This window comes from Pundamilia nyererei, unplaced genomic scaffold (assembly GCF_000239375.1).
Source record: "Pundamilia nyererei isolate P.nyererei 1_Seehausen unplaced genomic scaffold, PunNye1.0 scaffold00005, whole genome shotgun sequence".
NCBI classification, from domain to species: Eukaryota; Metazoa; Chordata; class Actinopteri; order Cichliformes; family Cichlidae; genus Pundamilia; species Pundamilia nyererei.
The window spans coordinates 3,259,468-3,278,044 of record NW_005187406.1 but is presented as its reverse complement, the minus strand read 5'-3'; the positions used below and the strand labels follow the sequence as shown (position 1 = coordinate 3,278,044).

The following is an 18,577-nucleotide window of genomic DNA, read 5'->3' as shown; positions in this document are numbered from 1 at the left end:
ACACACACACACACACACACACACACACACACACACACACACACACACACACACACACACACACACACACACACACACACACACACACACTTTTCACAACTGGTGTCACTGTCAGAATCTGGACATGCTCTTCTGGGAATTGGTAGGCTTCCATTTTTTCATTAAAAAAATGTTTTTTGACTGTGTGTCCTGAGAGCATGGTATTTGAACAAGCACAGACACACACATACATCTTTGATTTACAATCCTGCAAATTCCTGTTAGATAATGAGAAGTGTGAGAGCATATCCAAAAAAACCTCACTCAGATCTGTTGCCTAAAGCTAAATAAAAGCACTTCGCAGGTCTGCTCGTAGCAACAAGAACACAATGCCTGCACACCCACAGGTACAAGCCCACTCATGTAGCTCAGTGATCTTTAAAGACACACAAGCACACATCTTACAACGTGCAATTCAGTTTCAAAGCTGACAGATGGACACACATTTACCCCAGCTAATATCAGTTTTTTATCACTTGAATGCAACATGCTGTGTACAACATGAAACCTTTTGATATTCTGCTTCACACACACGGTTATGCTGCGGTGTGTATTTTGAGCACAGCTACAGCACACATTTGCACATTTATAATTGGTGCTGTGAGTAGCAAGACAGAAAATGAAGGCAATAGAGTGCTTTATTAATGAGAATGTGTGCTGCCTTCACATTACTGCAGTAGTTGTGCATTGTATGGCAGGGGTAATTGTAATCATGTATGGGAATAATAGTATTGGAATAATTCTATATTACTAACATGGTACCAAACATACTAAACCCAATGTTATCCACTTAAAACTGGAAGTGTAAAATATGGAAACAAGGTAATCCCAGTGCAATGGGAAATAAACTGACTGGCTATTTTATTTATGCAATAATAACTCTGCCATAGACTGGCAACCTGGCCAGGCTGTACCTCGCCTCTTGCCCTGTGGCAGGTGGAACAGGCTCCAGCCTGTCATCGTATACTGGGTAAGCGGTTTAAGACGATGAATGAGTGGATGGACCGTGACAGTCAATCTTGCTGTTTTTCAACGCAGCAACAAATTCCTAATTTATTTTATCTTTACATCTTTTCTTTTCTTTACGAACTACCACAAAATGGCCTTTTTTTTTCTTTTTTTTTTAAAAAAGGTATTGAATACATTCAGTAAACTGGATGTGAATTAATTAGAAAATAACAATGGAAAACTACTGATTTCAATTTTTATAAGAAAAATCTGGCCTGACAGTTCAGTTCTTGGCCTGTTCAAATTTTCTTTCTAGGAGTTTTAATAAAAGAAAAAGGTTATTTTTCTGCAAATTTATTTTAATTTAAAATCAATCTGAAAAGAATTGCATGCGTCACACTTTAACATGTTTTACATGTCTTTGTCTCTGTAATTACACCTCCTAATATGCTAGATGGCAATGTGGTTACTGTGCTTTGTTTTGGTTCTTCTTGTATGCAAACAGAGTTGAATGAACCCAGCAGTTCATGCAGAATTAGGAGTAATACATTATATCTTTGCTAAAATGACTGCAATGCAAAGAAGAGACAAGATTTTTGAACAATTTGAGTTTACTCACGACAGACTGAGAAAACTGCTCATGCTACACTGTTAAATTATTGCCTGTTGTGCTAGCATCAGCATTATCAGGCAGTCTGACAGAATTATAGCCAAACCAATGTGAAAAAGTGTATTATTACCAAACAGAATGTGTTGGGTTTTTTGGTTTGTTTGTTTTTTTGGGAAGGCAAAAGTCAAGTTGGAGTGGAATTGGCACAGAATTGCATAGATTTGAGGCTGACTGGCCCGACACCGATCATGGCCAGTCAGCTGAAAATTGGCAGATTCTGTTCATCAACCAATTGATCAGGGAATCTTTAAAATTATGCTCAGGTTGTGTAGTCCCTCACTTAGAGTTCCAGGCAAGTGCAAAACAAAAAAAGAAACTGTGAGAGTGAAAACAAACGAAGAAGACGAGGCGAGCACGTAGCTTAGGTCACATTTTCCTCTAATCTATTACATCTAGTACTTCCTGAACAAAGACAGTCTGTTAACCAGCTGCAAGCAGGAGAAATAATTATGATTTTTAAACAATAATTTCTGTCCTACTTGCTACACTTGGATGGAATTGCACATGTACAGATAAATATCTGAACAGTTGCATTGTGTTTTTCAGCCTTTTTATGGTCACCTTCATTTGCATCCACATCTCCTTAGACCTTATATCTAGAGTTGTAATGATAGCAATCCACTCAACATCTTTTATCAATTGTCCTTTTTGAGCCTCTGAAAGTCTGCGCTTCAGTCATGCCTTGCTTGATTTAAAATTCACTGTAGTGGTGTACAGAGGTATAAGACAAAAACTGTGTCATGTTTCAAAACCTCCTGCAGCTAACTGAAGGTTTAAGCTCCTGCTGTCACAGGTGCAAGCTGTGGGAACAAGTAGGCCCACAAACAGAAGGCATGTGCTCTATGATCATCACCAACCCGGTGTGCTCTGGTGTTTCTGAATAATAGAAGACCTATTAGCCTGTGACTCACCTGCCAACACCAAATGTGGCGCACTTAGTGTTCGCTGATGAATGTAACAGAGGTCACCGTGAACTGGCAGGACTCCTGTTTCATCAGGATGACTCAGACACGAGTCACAAGAATCAAAAATCAGGGCTGTAGGCTAGGATGTGCCTAGCATACATTATTAAAGCTATATGTGAAACACAAAAAGAAGAACCACCAACATTTGTCATAACAAATGACAAATCTTAAGTATTTTCTCCCTGACATGTCACCTCTTTGGCTAAATAACTGTAAAATTGTTTTAAGTTCCAGTAAGTGTGAGAACAGAGTTGTCTTTCTGCACAAACAAGAATATCTGTTGGCAACGCTCGATAACATCAAACCTTTCACCAATCTGCAGAGATTGGGAAACTCTCGTAGAGGTTATGTCACATCTCAAGCATTCCTACACTCGACTAAAAACAAAGCTGTGTGTGGCTGGATTGAATTTCTTGAGTTTGTTCTAGACTTTACAAAGTAATTTGAGGATTCTGCATTTTGACACATTTCTCTCTTGCAGGTTTATATGCTTTTGTGTTATGTCTTTTGCTTTTGCAATGAACGCAAACCACATTTAAAGTTTTGTGTGTCTGTTTAGTCACTGTGTAAAAAATCTGCCTTGTAATAGAACATGATAGATCTTTTTAATCAGCATTGCGACACATCTGCAAATATGTCATGTGACTAAGATAAGTTTTCTTGAAAGCAAAGGTAGAAGAATGTGTAGCACTAGCAGCTAGCTGTCTATGAAGCTCTGTCGTTTCGTACGCTTGGATCTGCACCTGCATGTCACTTAAACTCTTGTAATAAATAGAAACCTGTGTCCCCAAAGGTCTGTGTCTAATAAAAACTCTGCTGAAGCAAATTAAGAGCCAGGCTTTTATTAGATGTTATATACAGTAACAGAAAAAGGAGAGGAGAGGATGAAGCAGAAAGAGCCCCATAAAACTCTAAAGAGCACCTGAAGGAAAGAGTCTTGTAAGAATACAATCAGTAAGTATTAAAAAGACTTTCTCAAGCCAGAAAAAAATCTCTATCAGATGCTTGTGAGCTGTAATGTGCACTCAGTCCAACAGTTTTTTAAATTTGTGTCCACTCTGTCTTTGTTTGCTGACAGCCTGCCCAGGAGTTTGTTGTTGTACATCTGAAGGAAGAAAAAAAGTTGTTTCCTCTGCAACTAGGGCAGGAGGTTAGGGGGTTTGTTACAATAAAAATTATTTTCAGATGTTGGAGTTATGTAACAGTGTTACGAAGCTGTCATCCCAGCACTGGGAGCACCCTTTCTGCTGCTCTTGCTCTCTGTTTTTCCCTCTGTTTCTCTGAAAGTCTCATTTTGCTGAACACGACCTGAACCCCCACCCCCCGTTCTCCTCCTTACCCAGTCGTTTCTGTTTTACAATAAAGGTTCACAGAACCAGATGCTAACAGCTGCCAGCTGGCTTGTGGGTCTTTCGGTGCTCGCGCACTTATAGATGCTTCTGTTTCCTTCAACAGTATACAATTAGAGCTCGTTTAGACTACTTTTCATTGACATGATGTGACGGAGTGAGGGGTGCTGCTGCAAGCTGGTCAACAAAAGAACCTTTGACTGTGTTTAAAAGGAGTGGGCTTAATTAGTTCCACTGCTTTTAAAAGCAGAATTTATTTTCTCTTTCAGCCTTCTGATGAATAATCATGTGGGGAAATCAAATCAAATAAAGTAGTAGTAGTTAAAATAGGCAGGACTTCAAACCTCTGAGCTCCTTAAGTATATGTGAAAAGTCAAAGCTAAAAACCAAACCAGCCTGTAAAGATGCAGCTCAGTAGTACAGACTAGTTATGACTTGCTCCTGCTTTGACATTTAAGGATTATCGGCGGTATTTCAGGTAGATCATATTGGGGTTATATCTGATTAGGATCAGGGAAAGGTTTGTGCTTATTTTTCATTATTCTATTTGAACTTGTGCTAATTGAACCAATTAGTATTCTGTGCATTTGGATATCTGACTGTAGCACTTTGCAGTAGAAATAGCCAAATAAGTACGTTGCAAAGTATAACCTGTCTTTGAAGTTTTGTTACCTCTGACAGCTGACAAAAGCACAAAACTTGATTCCTCTTTGGAGTGAAGCTGAAGCTCAGCAGTAGGTCAGTCAGGGATTATGCATCTGATAAACCCGGGACTTGTACTGTTCCCTCATCCCCAAACATGTAAAGAGCTGCCTTTTCCTGTGAGTTTGCTACTTTAATTACAACTATAAAGTAAAGTAAATGATTAAGTTCAGCCTTGTTGGTGCATTTTGGGGTTTGTTAAAAATTCCACGTCTTTTCCTAATGATTACGCACATGGCTACAATGGCTAAAAGTCTCCTCGGTTCAGGATGACGCTGAGTAATCCCCTGCCTTATGTCAGTGTGTCCCAGGAAACAGTGCTGGTAAATTCCACAGAAGAGCGAGTGGGTGGGGGGAGACCAGGAAGTAAAAAGGAAAAAAAATTGCCTGTTTTCCTTGCTGGAATGTTAATGGCTGGTCTGACCTACGGTGGCCTGTCACTTGGCCTGGTTAGTTTCTTGGCAGCTCGGGTTTTGTTGAGTTCATCTGTTTAGTGCATTCTTTGTCCATCTGTAAACTTGCCTTTGACTAGAAAGGCATCAATTCAGACATTCGGACATCGTGAAAAGATACAAGTGAGGAGTTTTGTCTGGCTCAGTGCTGATAATGTTACGCAAGTTTAAATTTACTTGTGGTGCGTCTAGTTTTTATATAACGTTGTAAATCCTTTTGCACTGGACAAATGATCCCAAACTATTTGATGTGTGTTTGGTGTAAAATGTTGCCTAAATAAAACACTCTGAAGTTAAAAGCGAGCTTAAACAGTGGTGGTCAGGTAGTGAATAAACATGCCAAAACATTCTAGTTAATCCAGTTGACGGCAAATTTGTAAGGTGAGGTCTTTGCCACTTTGTGGAAGAGGCGCTAGTTCCCGAGGATGTATTTATTCAGTCAGAATTCATTAACTCTTATTCGATAATTAACATACTTGGAATCTCGTTGCCTAAAATGATTGCTTTGAAGATGCGGACCAGATCTGCAATCGCCCAGTCAGTTACTGTCTTCAAAGTGAGTTTGAGGCATCAAGGCAGTGATAAGATGGCAATAAAATAGAGTCAGTCTGCTATCAGTCTGCTATCAGTTTGTGATTAATCAACAAGGAGACACAAACCCCTTCTGGATTGTGTCATGAAGGGAATTTGGAATAAAAAGGCTGCTGCAGTGCTAGCTGCTGTGATCAGACTGAAATCAGCTATTTCTATTTAATTAAGAAAGACTTAAAAATACCACAGAGAGGCGGTGTACCGAACGAAAAACACCATGGTGGACAAAGAATAGCGGAAACGGACACGTGTCTTTAAACAAAGGAAGTCCCAGAAATATGAATTACCACTTATAGTTGGAACTTTCAAATAACAATTTAAATCAGGCTTTGAGATAAGAATTGAAGTAGTAGGCTTCAACATTAAACACTCAAGAGTTCAACATTATATTCTTCTTTTAACCTTTAGACCAGATTATCCACTCCTACTAGATAATGTGTTTTCAGGTTTTCCCTCCATTAATTTGTGGACGTCTCTGACTAACTGTGAGACCTTCAAGTCATTCTGTCTTCTTCACAAAATGCGTCTCTTTTTCTATTATAAAGTCACAGAAAAGTTTTTAGTGAAGGATAAAGGAAAATACCCAAGGCCAAATAACTTCAGTGGAAAGTACTGACGCCCAACAACACCCATCAGGTCAAAGGTTGTAGAGTCCAATACTTTACTCGAGCAGCGGTACAGTTTGGACACAGTTTAAGCTTTCACCTCTCGTTGGAATCAGACCCTTTGGAGTTTGCAGTGCTTTGGTGTTTTTTTTGTGTGGTTATAGAGATCCTAGTATCAACTAATTCAAAGTAATTCTAAAGAAGATCATTACTCATCTATTAGTGTGGGTTACTGGTTACTACATAATCCTATTTAGTGGGGTAAATCCTGGGAAACTGTGAAATGTGCCTTCCACACACTGTGGTCAAGCTGATTTAAAACCATAAAATATTTGCCTGCATTACTGGCTCGCTCAGTACTGTTATTACAGGGGAATCGCTGCCCCTGAGGTTTTTAGTTATGTGAAATATACAGCTGGCTGGACTGTAGAGGCTGAAAGCTGGTTACAAATAGTTGAAATGTTAATGTAACGAAGGATTTATGATTTTGAGCTGTGGAGGTGTAAATAAGCCAATATGTGTTTAGCATGCTGTGTCGGTTTGTGATGTGTGCAGTGCTGAGATTCAGCCTACACAGCCATGTCCTAATCCCAGCGTGTGCTGTCTTTTCTGTGTTTCCTGCCCAGACTGTGAATCATAACAGCAGGTGGACTTTAATCTCACACTCATAACACACAGTAATTGTAGTCACCAGACAGGGTTTGTTTAAGGTGTTGTCTGTGTTTTCAGGTGCACTGCTGCCCTGTGTGATATCAGTGTAGTATGCTGTTCATTTCGAATTTGGTGTTTAAACCGGCTGCAGTTGAAGCCTCTCTGTGCTGAATGTATGGTAAAGTCTTCTTTTGTATCATAAAAAACTGATTTAGTTCAAGGAAAAGGGGCTTAAAGTTTTCTTGTATGTGTTTGGAGCTAGAGATGTGCATGCCTGTCTCAGAGTAACCTTACCCTGCGAGTGCACAGGTGATACCAAGCTGTATTTAGCCCCCTTATGGCCAGCTGGCCCTGCTATTTAAAACAGATTGAGGGGGAAGGGAGACTGTGGCCGTGGCGGCGTTTATCGTCAGCAGACAGTTTTGGTCAGTAGTGCTGAACTTCAGAAGAATCTGAACATTTTAAGACCAGGTTAGGACGCATTGGATAAGTCGCTGGTTGCACCAGACCAATTAGACTGTTGTTGCTTTTCTAAAATGTTTTTTCCAGTAAGAGTGCAGATTTGTGTTCGCTGTCTTCCCTGAAGGGCAAACCGTTTGGAAGATCTTTCAGAATTTCGTTTGTGATTGGGTATCAAATCAGCCACTCCAAAAGTCAGCCTGTGACTCATCCTGGTATCAGATTTACTCAAGCATCTTTGGCAAAGGTCGTTTATGGTGCACGGAATCATTTCTACCTGTCTAATAAAAACTGTCCATAGCTTGTCTGAGTCATTGTTTTGTTTAGCCAGAGGAAGTTTTTATGAGCCGATCTTCTGTGTTGTTGCTTTGATTTTGATCAGCTTGCTGTGTTTGGGTTGAACAGGGAGCAGGTTTTCATGTTGGAGCCCCCCTGAGCTTGTAACTGTGAATGAATGGCAACAGCTGAGCAGGAAAACTTTATCAGCAGCCCTCACTGTGTGTGTGTGCGCGCGTGTGTGTGCGTGTCTCCCTGCATGTGTGTGAGATTCAGGAGGAGCTGCAATCAGAGCAGTCTCACTGGGGAATCTCTCTGCTGAGCTCACTGCTGTCCTCCCTTCCTCAGCCGCTGGCCTCTTTTCAGTTTCCTCCCTTTAGCTCTCTTGTTCTTTCTATCCACGACTCGTCCTGTGGATTTCTTTACCCCGGCTCGCTGGGAAACTGCAGAACAGCGCTGTCGTGACTCGCCGGCTGTCACTGCAAGGAAAGTAGAGCACAGGAGGCAGGAGAGAGAGAGCAAAGCTGAGACAGCCCAATCGATTTCTTTGATACAGAGAAGAAGCACCGGGGATAGAAGGGCAACGGCGGTAGCTGTGCTTTTCTTTGTCATTTTGGTTTAAAAGGAGATATTTGTTTACTTGGAACGGAGTCTTCTGAAGCATTTGAATCACATCTTTCCCTTGAGAAGAGAGGACAGCTTTTGACACGTCAAGGGTGCCCTTCTTCAGGGATACGGTCAAAATCTGGGACTTGGGAGGAAATCTACTTTAAACCGTGGTGTTCAATGTTTACCTAATAATCAATCCCTATTCTGAATGATAATGCTGGACACCAACCATTGCCTGTCCTTTGAACCCTCCTCCCTGGACTCTCCTCCAATGGGAGATGACATGGAGAAGGAAGGACTGAAGATGGATCATGACAGACTTGTGTATCACAGCTTGAAAGAAGGTGGGCAATCTAGTCGGATCTGGAGATCTGTGTTGTGTTTTTGTTCCTGAGTTCACTGTACATTTTCAAAACCGGGCTTTATGGCCTAATACAAATAGCTAATGGGGTGTTGCTAAAGATAAGTGATAGAGTTTACTGGCTTGTGTAAGGTGGAAGGAAGTTGAAGTGGTTTTAGGTTCTTTCTGATAAACCCTTTCAATAGAGCAGACTTGACCACTGTGAATTCAGGAAGTGCTGACAGCCGGGCCTGTGACGTCGGGATAGCTTTGCTCAGTTCTTCAAGGTTAAAGCTTCCAAATAATATTTCAACTTAAAAGGTCAAGTTAATGTTTAAAATTAGTCAGTGTTCACCCCAAAAAATCATGCATATGTTTAAAGAAAGAACTGTGTTGACGTGCGTTCATTCACAAACAGCTTTCCCTAGTGTAGTTTGAATTTGGGAATATTGTAGCTGTGGTGCAAATTTACAAACGTCACATAAATGCTCTACACCAGGCATTCATAAAGGTACAGACTTCAAAGGAAGACAGCTATAAAGACACTCTGAGTGTGCGCGCTTGTTTATGTCTGTTCAAAAAGTGTGTCTATAACAGGCAGATTGTGGGTTGTAGTTTTCTCTAGAGCCACGCCTCCAAACTCAATGAGCGAGCAACACATTTGTCACAGGAAACCAAAAGCATGAATAAATAACATAAATAATAAATACATATAACACGTCCAGGTGCCTTTGTGAGTTTCAGCTTGGGTTTTAGACCAACAGTGCAATGAAATGGCTTTTGTTATTTTTTTATAATATTGAAAAGATTGTTTAAGTCCTAGAGTCTAGGTTTTAGGGTTTACGTTAAAAAAAAATAGATTAAACAAAAGTTTTATAGGATAAGAGGTAGAGTGAGGGTTCAGCACTTATTTGTGATGCTAAAACGTGGAATTTATTAACCTGAGAATGTGTTAATGTGAATGTTAGAGCCAAAAAACCTGGCTTTGTGTGGATGTGTGCCCTCCGTACTGCACACGGATTAGGGCAAGTAACTCGAAGGGAAACTCCAGTAACAGATTTTAGCCCAAATATGAGAACTCCACATCCCAATATTGGAAGTTTGAAGTGGATCGTAGAAATGGAGATGCATGCACCTTACTTCACCTACAGTGCAAGTTTCAGCTTTTATCTTTTTACAGTAGTGTCTTATTTCTAAAGTATTTCGGGATGTATTAAATATGACTGTGTGACACTTGTTGCCACTGTGCATGTTTGGGATTTAGATGTGGTGTGCAAAAGCTCGAAAAAAACATGGCGTTCCAAAAAAATGAAGTCATCCAACAGTGACATACTATCAAAAATTAGCCTAATTTGGTATGGTCCGTGCAACAGTAAAAAGGCTTCACTTTGTTTATAACCAGCGTTACGAGCATGGACCAGAGTCTCAGATGACTGGCTGCAGATGAAACAAAACATTCCTGTGAGGTTAGAATGACTGAAGATGGATGGAGTCTAAAGAAAAGCAAAGGGATTAAAAAAAAGCCATCAGTTAAAGATTATTAATCTCGGTGTGCTTTTTGCTTACTCTGAAGTATGAGTGACACAAACTGCAAAAGCCTTTATCCGTCTGTTCTCACTTGAACTTTAAGGATGATTAGTATTCACCGCACCTCTCCGTGTTGTCATCCTGCTTCTCGGCACAGCGCAGCAGAGGAAAGGCAGCGGGAGTGAGTCCAAGGTGTGAATGGCCTTAACCTTGCATTGTTTCTGCCCTTTTAGCTCTCTAGCTTCTTTCCACTCTCACTGGTGTGCGAAACATTCGCTGCGGTCATGCGCTGCGTTCGCCTCTCTGTTCAGCACATGCAATTGAACGGTGCTACCGTGCGAAAGATGAGAACATCTTTCCCGATTAAAAAACATTTCCAAAGCCAGTGCCAAGCGTAACGTCTGTTCAAAGCGTCTGCAGGGCTCGTCTTTAGGTGGGTATGTGGCACACGCTCTGTGGGCCTGAAGCCTTTTGCCTTCATGTGTGTCACTCGGGTTGGTGCGCGCAGGCTTAGTCGTGCCAAGCCAGGGGTCTTTGGGGACAGTGACGAACTCAGACATGTTTAATCAGATCTACTGACACATGAGCACAGCAGGCTTAGCCCAGTTGGCCACCAGCATCCCAATTCATCCTCGTTCTTCCCTCCAATGTGACTTTTTACTTGTTCAGCCTTCTTTTAGACAATTATGATGACTTGAAGCCGATCTGATCTTGACATTTAGGAAATAAAAGCTCTATAAGTTCAGGTAAAGATTTCATTATTGGTGATTTGTTATAAAGTTAAGCTTGTGAAAGGTTTAAAGAAAGCCATGACTTTAGTTGCCGGGGAGAAAAAGTGTTTTGTTTTGGGGGGTTTTATGTACACCCACACAGAGATCTTAGAAATAACAAATCAATGTGCAAATCATAGTGTTAGTTCTCTGACGTTTGCAACGACGAGTTTAATCAAAAGATCGAGTAAGCGAATTGTCTTCAAATAAGCCACCTGCTGTCATTTCCTCTGCTTAATCTAAAATCTTCAAACGCTTGCATCTCTGCCGTCTTCCTCTTTCTCCCTTGTCTGCCTTTGCTCTAACTTTTTATGAGTGTAGTAGCAAGCTTTGGTTGTGGCCTAGTATCCCAATAAAACTGTCCTGCCTTTTCATCCATTTTCTTAAATTAACCAGAATGGCCTTCAAACCTGATTTAAGTCCCAGAGCATGTCCTGGTCGCAAAACACAAAGACACATCCCTCCTCTTTTTTCCCAAGCAGTAATCTGCTTACAGTTAACAAAACATCGCTATCCTTGTTGGTTATGTTTTTGTCCACTATCTTATCTTATTATAAGTTCTTGCTGCAGTGCATGTAACCATAGCCACAGTCGTAGTGCAAAAGTTTTCATTTGTCTTTCTGACACCCATTTAAAGTTTGTTTTGTGGTTAATCCAGAACAAACAGTTCACAGCCTCCAAGTGGTTTTTGTCTGTCTGTTATACTCCTGTCTTTGTTGCTGTGCTGCAAGCAAGCAGTATTTATTTGTGTAGGACTTTAGGAATACTAGAGTCACAAAGTGCTGTACAAAACACATGACAGTTTAGTTCAGCAGACAAAAACTAGGATTAAAAGCACTGCAGCATTGAAAGAAAGGGCACTAAAAAGTTAAAGTAAGGAAAAGTGGAATTAAAGTAGATACAAAATGAGAAGAAAAGTTAAGAAAGAAGACAAAATAACAGGCAGTGGTGCAAACGTGATTATTTTATGCACGTGAATCTACAATTTCAACACTGCTACATTTTTCGCACCATGATTGTCTGCCAGAGACTTCTGCAATGTTGGGGTTGGAGGTTTATTGATAGCTGACGCTTTATTATTATAGCCAACCATTGGAGCCAGTGTTGCAACTGTACTGAGCTCATCAGCTTGGTGTTTAGGGGGGACAGGAAAGAGAGGGCAGGAGAAAACTGGAGTATCCTGGGTGAGGGATAGAAGATGTGGAGGGGGTTATGGATAGAGGGAAAGTGTAAGAGTCTCTTTCTAAGAATAAACCTTCCTTCCCTGGAAGCCCCGTGTGGCATGGCATCTAATGGCGCATGGCACGGTCAGTCTGTATCAGTGTGTGTCTGTGTGTGCACGTTCCTTTATTGAAAGTGTTTTCCTGTGCGTTTGCTACTGAGACAAAATGAGTGCTGCCAGCTGCTGTACAGGCAAGACCATATAGATCGACTCGCCTAAGTGTGTTTAGGCGTGCGTGTTTATAATGCTAAATGTCAAATGGCAAGTTTATTGCTTCTAGAGAGGAGTCGGTAGTGTTAGACTGATACTTTCAGACTTGGAGCATACACACTTGTAAAAACAACAGAGGGGAGCCGGGATCGCCAGCAAGAATTTGGAGCCAAAGAATGACATTTAGTTGCACAGACTCTGACATTAATTCATGGCTCTTGCGGCGTTCCCGTCTAGGCGAGGATTCCTTGTCATAACACAGAGGCAGCACCGCAGCAGCAACAGCTATATCGTGAGCTAGACTGAGTACCAGTGATGTCACTTTGTTGGCGAGGAAGAACAGGTGCTGCTTGACTGAAGTAGCAAACACAACCCTAGCTAGAAATGCTTGGCAATCTTCAGTGGTTTGCACCACACTGTATACGCACACACACACACACACAGATAGATACGTAGCCCTTCAGTAAGGATCGCTGGGACAACTTGAGCAGGAGCGTCAGCTGAATGTTTACATCAGTAGTGAAGTTACTTGGTATAACAACATACTGCTTCCTCTTCTGATACTGTTAATAGCTTGGAAATAAAAGATAAACAATGAAATGGAAAGACATCATGCACTGTCACTTACTTACTTGCTTACAAGCTAAAAAAAAATCATTACACACAAGTGTCTGCAGCCATTCTGGGTGTCTTTTTTCATGGGTGGTGTGTTTGTGTGATGTGATGGTTGACTAAATAGTTCAGGTCACTTCCCTAAATTGCTGTCGTGTTGCAACGAAGCCAACATGACAGTGATGAGATGCTGTGTACTTGTGATCTTGCAGGTGTCTATATGTAATTGTTAGTTTGTTATATTTGTGTCTTTGCTTTGTTTAAACGATAGCCCGCTCATTTCTAATTTATTATCCGGTTACAATGATGACGCCAGACTTTCTGGGCTCGTTAAAACTTTAAAAAAGTATCAGGATGAGGACTGTGCCACACAGCACTCAACAACTGACATTTTATTTGTTTAGAAATGTCAGACATAGTCCAACTCTTTCTGTCCAGCTTTGTGTTCCTTACAGTTCTCCCCCACCCCGCCTCTCCATTATGTAACAAGAGCTTCCTGTTTTGAAATGACGATGCAATCGGCCCATTTAAAAATGAAAAAGGGAAAAAAAGTAATTTAGCTTCAAATCGGTGCTTTTATTTTTTCATTTCTTTTAATTTTTTCGTTAATTTCTTATAGCAGCATTATGCCTTAGTGTTCTGTCTCTCTCACTCTTTGATGGATGTTTGCTGCTTTTTCACACATCTGTGCTCAGAAACAGGAAGTCTGTCTACACACACACCTTGTACCCGCCTCCTTTGTAACTTCAAAAAAAAAAAAAAAAGATGCATGCGAGGCAGGGAGACTGGAGAATGAACCGGTTGCCACAGAGTAAAGGTCCTCGTCGTGTCAGTCATATATGTTCCTTTATGTGCTTATTTATCTAAATATTGTGGATCTGTTGCTGATTGTAAGGCTTTATGGGCACAGAGCTTCACCGCTGCAGTTTCTTAATCTCGCCGGCCGTCACTGACTGTCTTCTCTTCTTTCTCCTCTTACCTCCTGTGTCTCCATGCAGTCCTCCAGCTCAAACTTCAGCAGAGACGCACACGAGAGGAGCTGGTCAGCCAAGGGATCATGCCACGTAAGTCTGCTGAGTGTGTTTTACTTGCTTTTTTTTAAGCTCATGAACCAAAGTATATATCGTCAATGTACGGTAGTCTGACTTTAAGTGTGCTTTTAGACTCTCAACTGATCGCGTTTTACCCAAAGACAGCACTTCTTTATTGTCTGGAACAGACAGTATCATCTCGTTTTTAGAAACTCGAGCAGAAAACAGGAGCTTTGGCTGTGAGCTGAGGTCAAACTGCTAACCCTTTCCTGTTTCAGGATTACACACCAAATCTTAAACTGTCACACACTAACAAGGTCGCTACCTGATGCTAGACGCTAAACGATACTCACGTATTTTTTGGAATGTCGTTTAATTCACATCCCGCTGACACATATTGGTTCTCAACAACAGAACCTGGATATGTTGGTAAATAGCGTCTGTCAGTCTGTGCCGTATATGCTGTCATATGATGGGTTGTATAGTGAAGGTCTGGAATGTCGTTTCTTGTTTTTTGCTGAAAATGTCGTCTCTTATCGGCATTATCAGTATGAGTATGTGTGTTCTGCAAGTGTCATATTTAGCTGTATCTTTGCACCACTTTGTTTTATCAAATAGGGCAGCTTCCTCTTTATGTCTATCCACTTCCTGTTTCAGGGTTCCTCACATCACAAGAGTCAGAAATATAGTTTTAAAAGTTTCCCTCCGTTTCTGTGTAGAACCGAAAGCACTCTGCTTTTTCCTTTTTCCAAGAAGACTGTTTGGTTTGAATTAAAAGTGTGCAAGCGAGTGTTCGCCCTCATACTGTAGACGTGGTAGCCAACATTCATTCTAACTGAGTAGATTTTCAAATGGAGACTAAATACCTGTTAGATTGCCCAATAGGCCTGTTCAGACATACAAACTTTGACAGATTATGCTAGCTGTGTGTTAAGAAGAGTATCAGGGAAACAAGTAACTGTGAATGGATGGTAACATGTGGCACACCTGTTGTCATATTTTGTTTTTGACAAAAGCAGATGAGATTGAAAAGATACACCATGCAAGCTGCTGTCAGCCTGCAGTGCTGCACATTCATTTTACATAACAGTTTAAGGGTTAGATACATAAGAGTACCATAAAGTGATGACTGAGGGTTTGTTTTGGTGGGCAGCATGGAGCCTTCCAGTGAACCATTTAAGTAGTCTAGTAAATCGCTCTGTGTCCTCTTTTCTGCAACAGGCCCTGTGCCAGATTGTTGCAGATTTAGGATCAACATGTTTGGATTGACTATTTCGCTTTCCAGCTTCTCCTCTGTGGAGATTCCTAGAGAAAAAAAAAAGTATAGCTGTGGGTTTAAATGAGATTTTAGATTGCTCCTAAGTCGATGACTTTGTTGACTACAGAAATCCTCTTTTAAATTGTTTCTCCGAGATGCAGAAAGATGGGGCAAAGGTTGTTCAGGCATCAGGTCCGCTGTTGTGTTACAGTTCAGTAAAGATCATATGAACCGTTCTCTTCACTTCTCGCTTCATCTTCGATCGATTTTCACGGTAACTGTATCTTGTTGACAGGAACAAACTTTGCCAAGTAGTTCCACATTGCTCCACACCCTGAACACTTTCCAGCAAAGAAAAAATAGTCTTTATATTTCTTAATGACTCTGTAATTACTGTTATTTGCTGGATTTTTGAAACATAAAAAAACAAAATCTGAAAATTTCACTTACAATGTCACCACATGGTTTGTTTTAGTCAACATAGAACCTTCAAAGGTGACATAAATGATCAGGTGTTTTCTGTCACTTCTCTAATTCTTACATTTAAATGTCCTTTGTGCTGTGTTTTCTGGTACTAAAAAAAGACTTTTATGTCTGAGTGCTGAGGCAGGGTCAGTTCCTCCTGCGGTATCAAATCCTCACACTGGTTTTGCAACTGAAGGTGGTGTGAATGAATAACTTTCCACTTTCAAACACTGAACACAGACATTGACTGTCCAGCTGTGAGCAAAAGTCAGTTAATCGTCATTTAAGAATGCCAACAAATATATACTTTTGTAGCATTAACATATTTTGTTGCTCCGCTGTATGAAAAACTGGGCTATGTGTGAAGAAACCACCAATGTTTTTATAGTGAAACTGTAGCTAATGGGGTCAGGGAGGTTGTGGTGTTTCACAGGGGAAAGTTCTGAACAGTGTTATGTGCCCAGCTATAAGAATAGGCTTGAAAATGCTGTTTTTGAGCCGAATGTTTTCACTTCCTCCTGGCATGTTCAAATAACTGTTTAGTGTTTTCTTCCCCATGAAGTTTCAGTTTAAAAGTGCTTCAGGAGCAACATCGTGAAAGAAGAACTGTTGATCCAGTAGCTCGTTTTGGGAGTTTAATTTGCACCTAGTTCTATTGGTGTGTGCGTGTTTTGGTGTTTCGAATTCTTTTAATGTTTGAGTATATCCAGTTATAGGTTACATATGCTATGATCATTTACACATCATAAAAAACTAGCTGCTTTGGGTCTTTTCTCTTTCCGTTTAAGCTGCTGATTGGCTGCCTCTTGCAAATAGAAGGTTTAAACTGCAGGGGTTACATGAGAAACTGGGACTGGTGTGGACGGCCGCACCAATAAGCACCAATGACAGAAGGGCTCACAGGCCAACAGACTCGTTGTCCATTCTTTTATGCATTTGGTGAACATTTATTTTCCAATGAATGCCAGTAAGAGTCTGATATGATTAAAATAAAACCAGCCCAGCCTTCTCTTGCCAATACGCAAGGAAATATTGTTTTCATTGAACATCATATTGAAGCAATTAATCTGTGTTTAAGTAGTTTATGGGCCCGGTTTGTCCTTGTGGTGTTATTATTGTGATCCAGACCACTCGTTGGTCATATTACAACTGGTATTCTTTGAACGCCAGGGGTTGTGACACAAGGAATGCTTCTGACCCCCACCCATCATCTGTGGTGCACACACAGTTGACGCCCTGCTGTAGCCAGAATGTCCTATCTCAAACACCCTTGGCAGGGATTTCACCAACTCTTGACCAATCAGACGATCGCTGTCTTACATCATTATAACTGCCGCTGTCCTCTGAATATCCTTCCCCAAAAACGAAGCGGGCATCTCCCCTGTCCGTTTAGCTTTTCTAAAACCTCGACTTTATATTTGTGGTTAAAAAGAGTTTGATGTCTAGCGCTTTGTTTTTTGGATAGAAATGATCTTCTAGGCTCAAAAAAATCTGTGATGGGAGATGGACTGTAAAACTTTTTGTTTCCTTGCACTGGACCTTTCTGCAAACTGAATAATTATAAAAGTGTGAGATAAAATGCAAAATATATGACGCTTTGGACTCATTTTTCATGTTGACCACCTCTTTCACCTCAAAGGTAATACAGATTTTTTTTCTTTTTCCACAATTTTAGCCAGCTGAAATTGCTTTTATGCATTTCCCTCTTACAAAAATACTGCATAGACGTTCACTCCCCCACCCCATACACTGGTCATGGCTGAGCAATGAAGTGATGAATCTAGACTTTCGCTGGGTGTGCTGCACTCTATTCATCAGTCTCTCTTCTGCTGCTCGCTCCTTTTTAAAGAGCCATTCCAGACTCTGTTCATCAAGAATTGATGTCCCTCAGCTACAGACCATCTGCCAGACTTATTGCAGATAGTTTGACCTCTGAAATGCAGTTTCTTTAGACTTACCTTTCGTCATGGAAAAACTTAGAACGCACCACAATCTGCAGCACGTTTTTGTGTAAAATACCAATAAAAGTATAATGAAGCTGGGCTATATGTAACCTGTAATCTTTATAAGTGTTTGTATTCCCTTTTTAACACTGTGTAATTCTAAATAACAGATCAAGACAAAGTTCAAAGTATGAGAAAGAACATTTGGAAACTTTGGAATACGTGGAAAACTCTTGCTGAATAATGAACAGTGTGTTCTCATTTAGGTTAATGAAACTGTTGAGTGAATGTTTGGCACAGTTTGCGCTCATGGTTTTAGTCATATTGTTCCATTAAATCAAGCTCATCTAAACTACTTCACTACCACTGACCACATCGCGACACTTCCTGCAGCTGCCTTGGTGTTTGAGTTGCAATGAGAATAAACGTAACACAACTGATGTGAAAAGCGTAGTAAAAGGCCGAGGAAACGCTGGCAGTAACGGTTTTCTCGGTGATAACCGAGGTGGATGTGCACCACACTCAGCAGCAGAGGCTGATCTGCCTACTGAGTTGTCATCAGAGTGTGTGGTTTAGAATAGCACTCCTGACCTTCTCTGCCAGAAGCCACTTCTGCTTTGAGTCTGTCTTTGACTGTAGCCGTACAGGTTCTCACATTTTTGCTTGCTGAAAGGAGCATCACGACTTCCTTCACAGTCGGTCTGAACTGCATTAATCTTGGCTTTTTGTTTCTCCTCCTGTTCCCCCTCCCTCTCCATGCAGCACTGAAGAGCCCAGCAGCCTTTCACGAACAGCGGAGGAGTCTGGAGCGAGCAAGGGTGAGAGCCATAAGAACAATGAGTCTCCTGCAGTCTCAGTGGATTTTCTTCAGAGAGGCAAAAAA

At 40.9% G+C, this 18,577-nt stretch overlaps 1 protein-coding gene across 8 annotated transcripts in view; it reads left to right on the top strand.

Annotated features, from left to right (window-relative positions):
- The window catches only part of mrtfab (myocardin related transcription factor Ab), a 38,583-nt gene that overhangs the window by 9,814 nt on the left and 10,192 nt on the right, over positions 1-18,577 (top strand). For 4 of the 8 annotated variants that reach the window (XM_005721789.1, XM_005721786.1, XM_005721787.1 and 1 more), the window contains 2 exons: positions 13,996-14,061; positions 18,457-18,512. In XM_005721789.1, coding sequence (XP_005721846.1) covers positions 13,996-14,061; positions 18,457-18,512 — 122 coding nt within the window. Of the gene's footprint in view, positions 1-8,016; positions 8,661-13,749; positions 13,888-13,995; positions 14,062-18,456; positions 18,513-18,577 lie in introns of those variants that run through there. The other 4 variants (XM_005721788.1, XM_005721790.1, XM_005721792.2 and 1 more) reach the window with 4 other exon arrangements.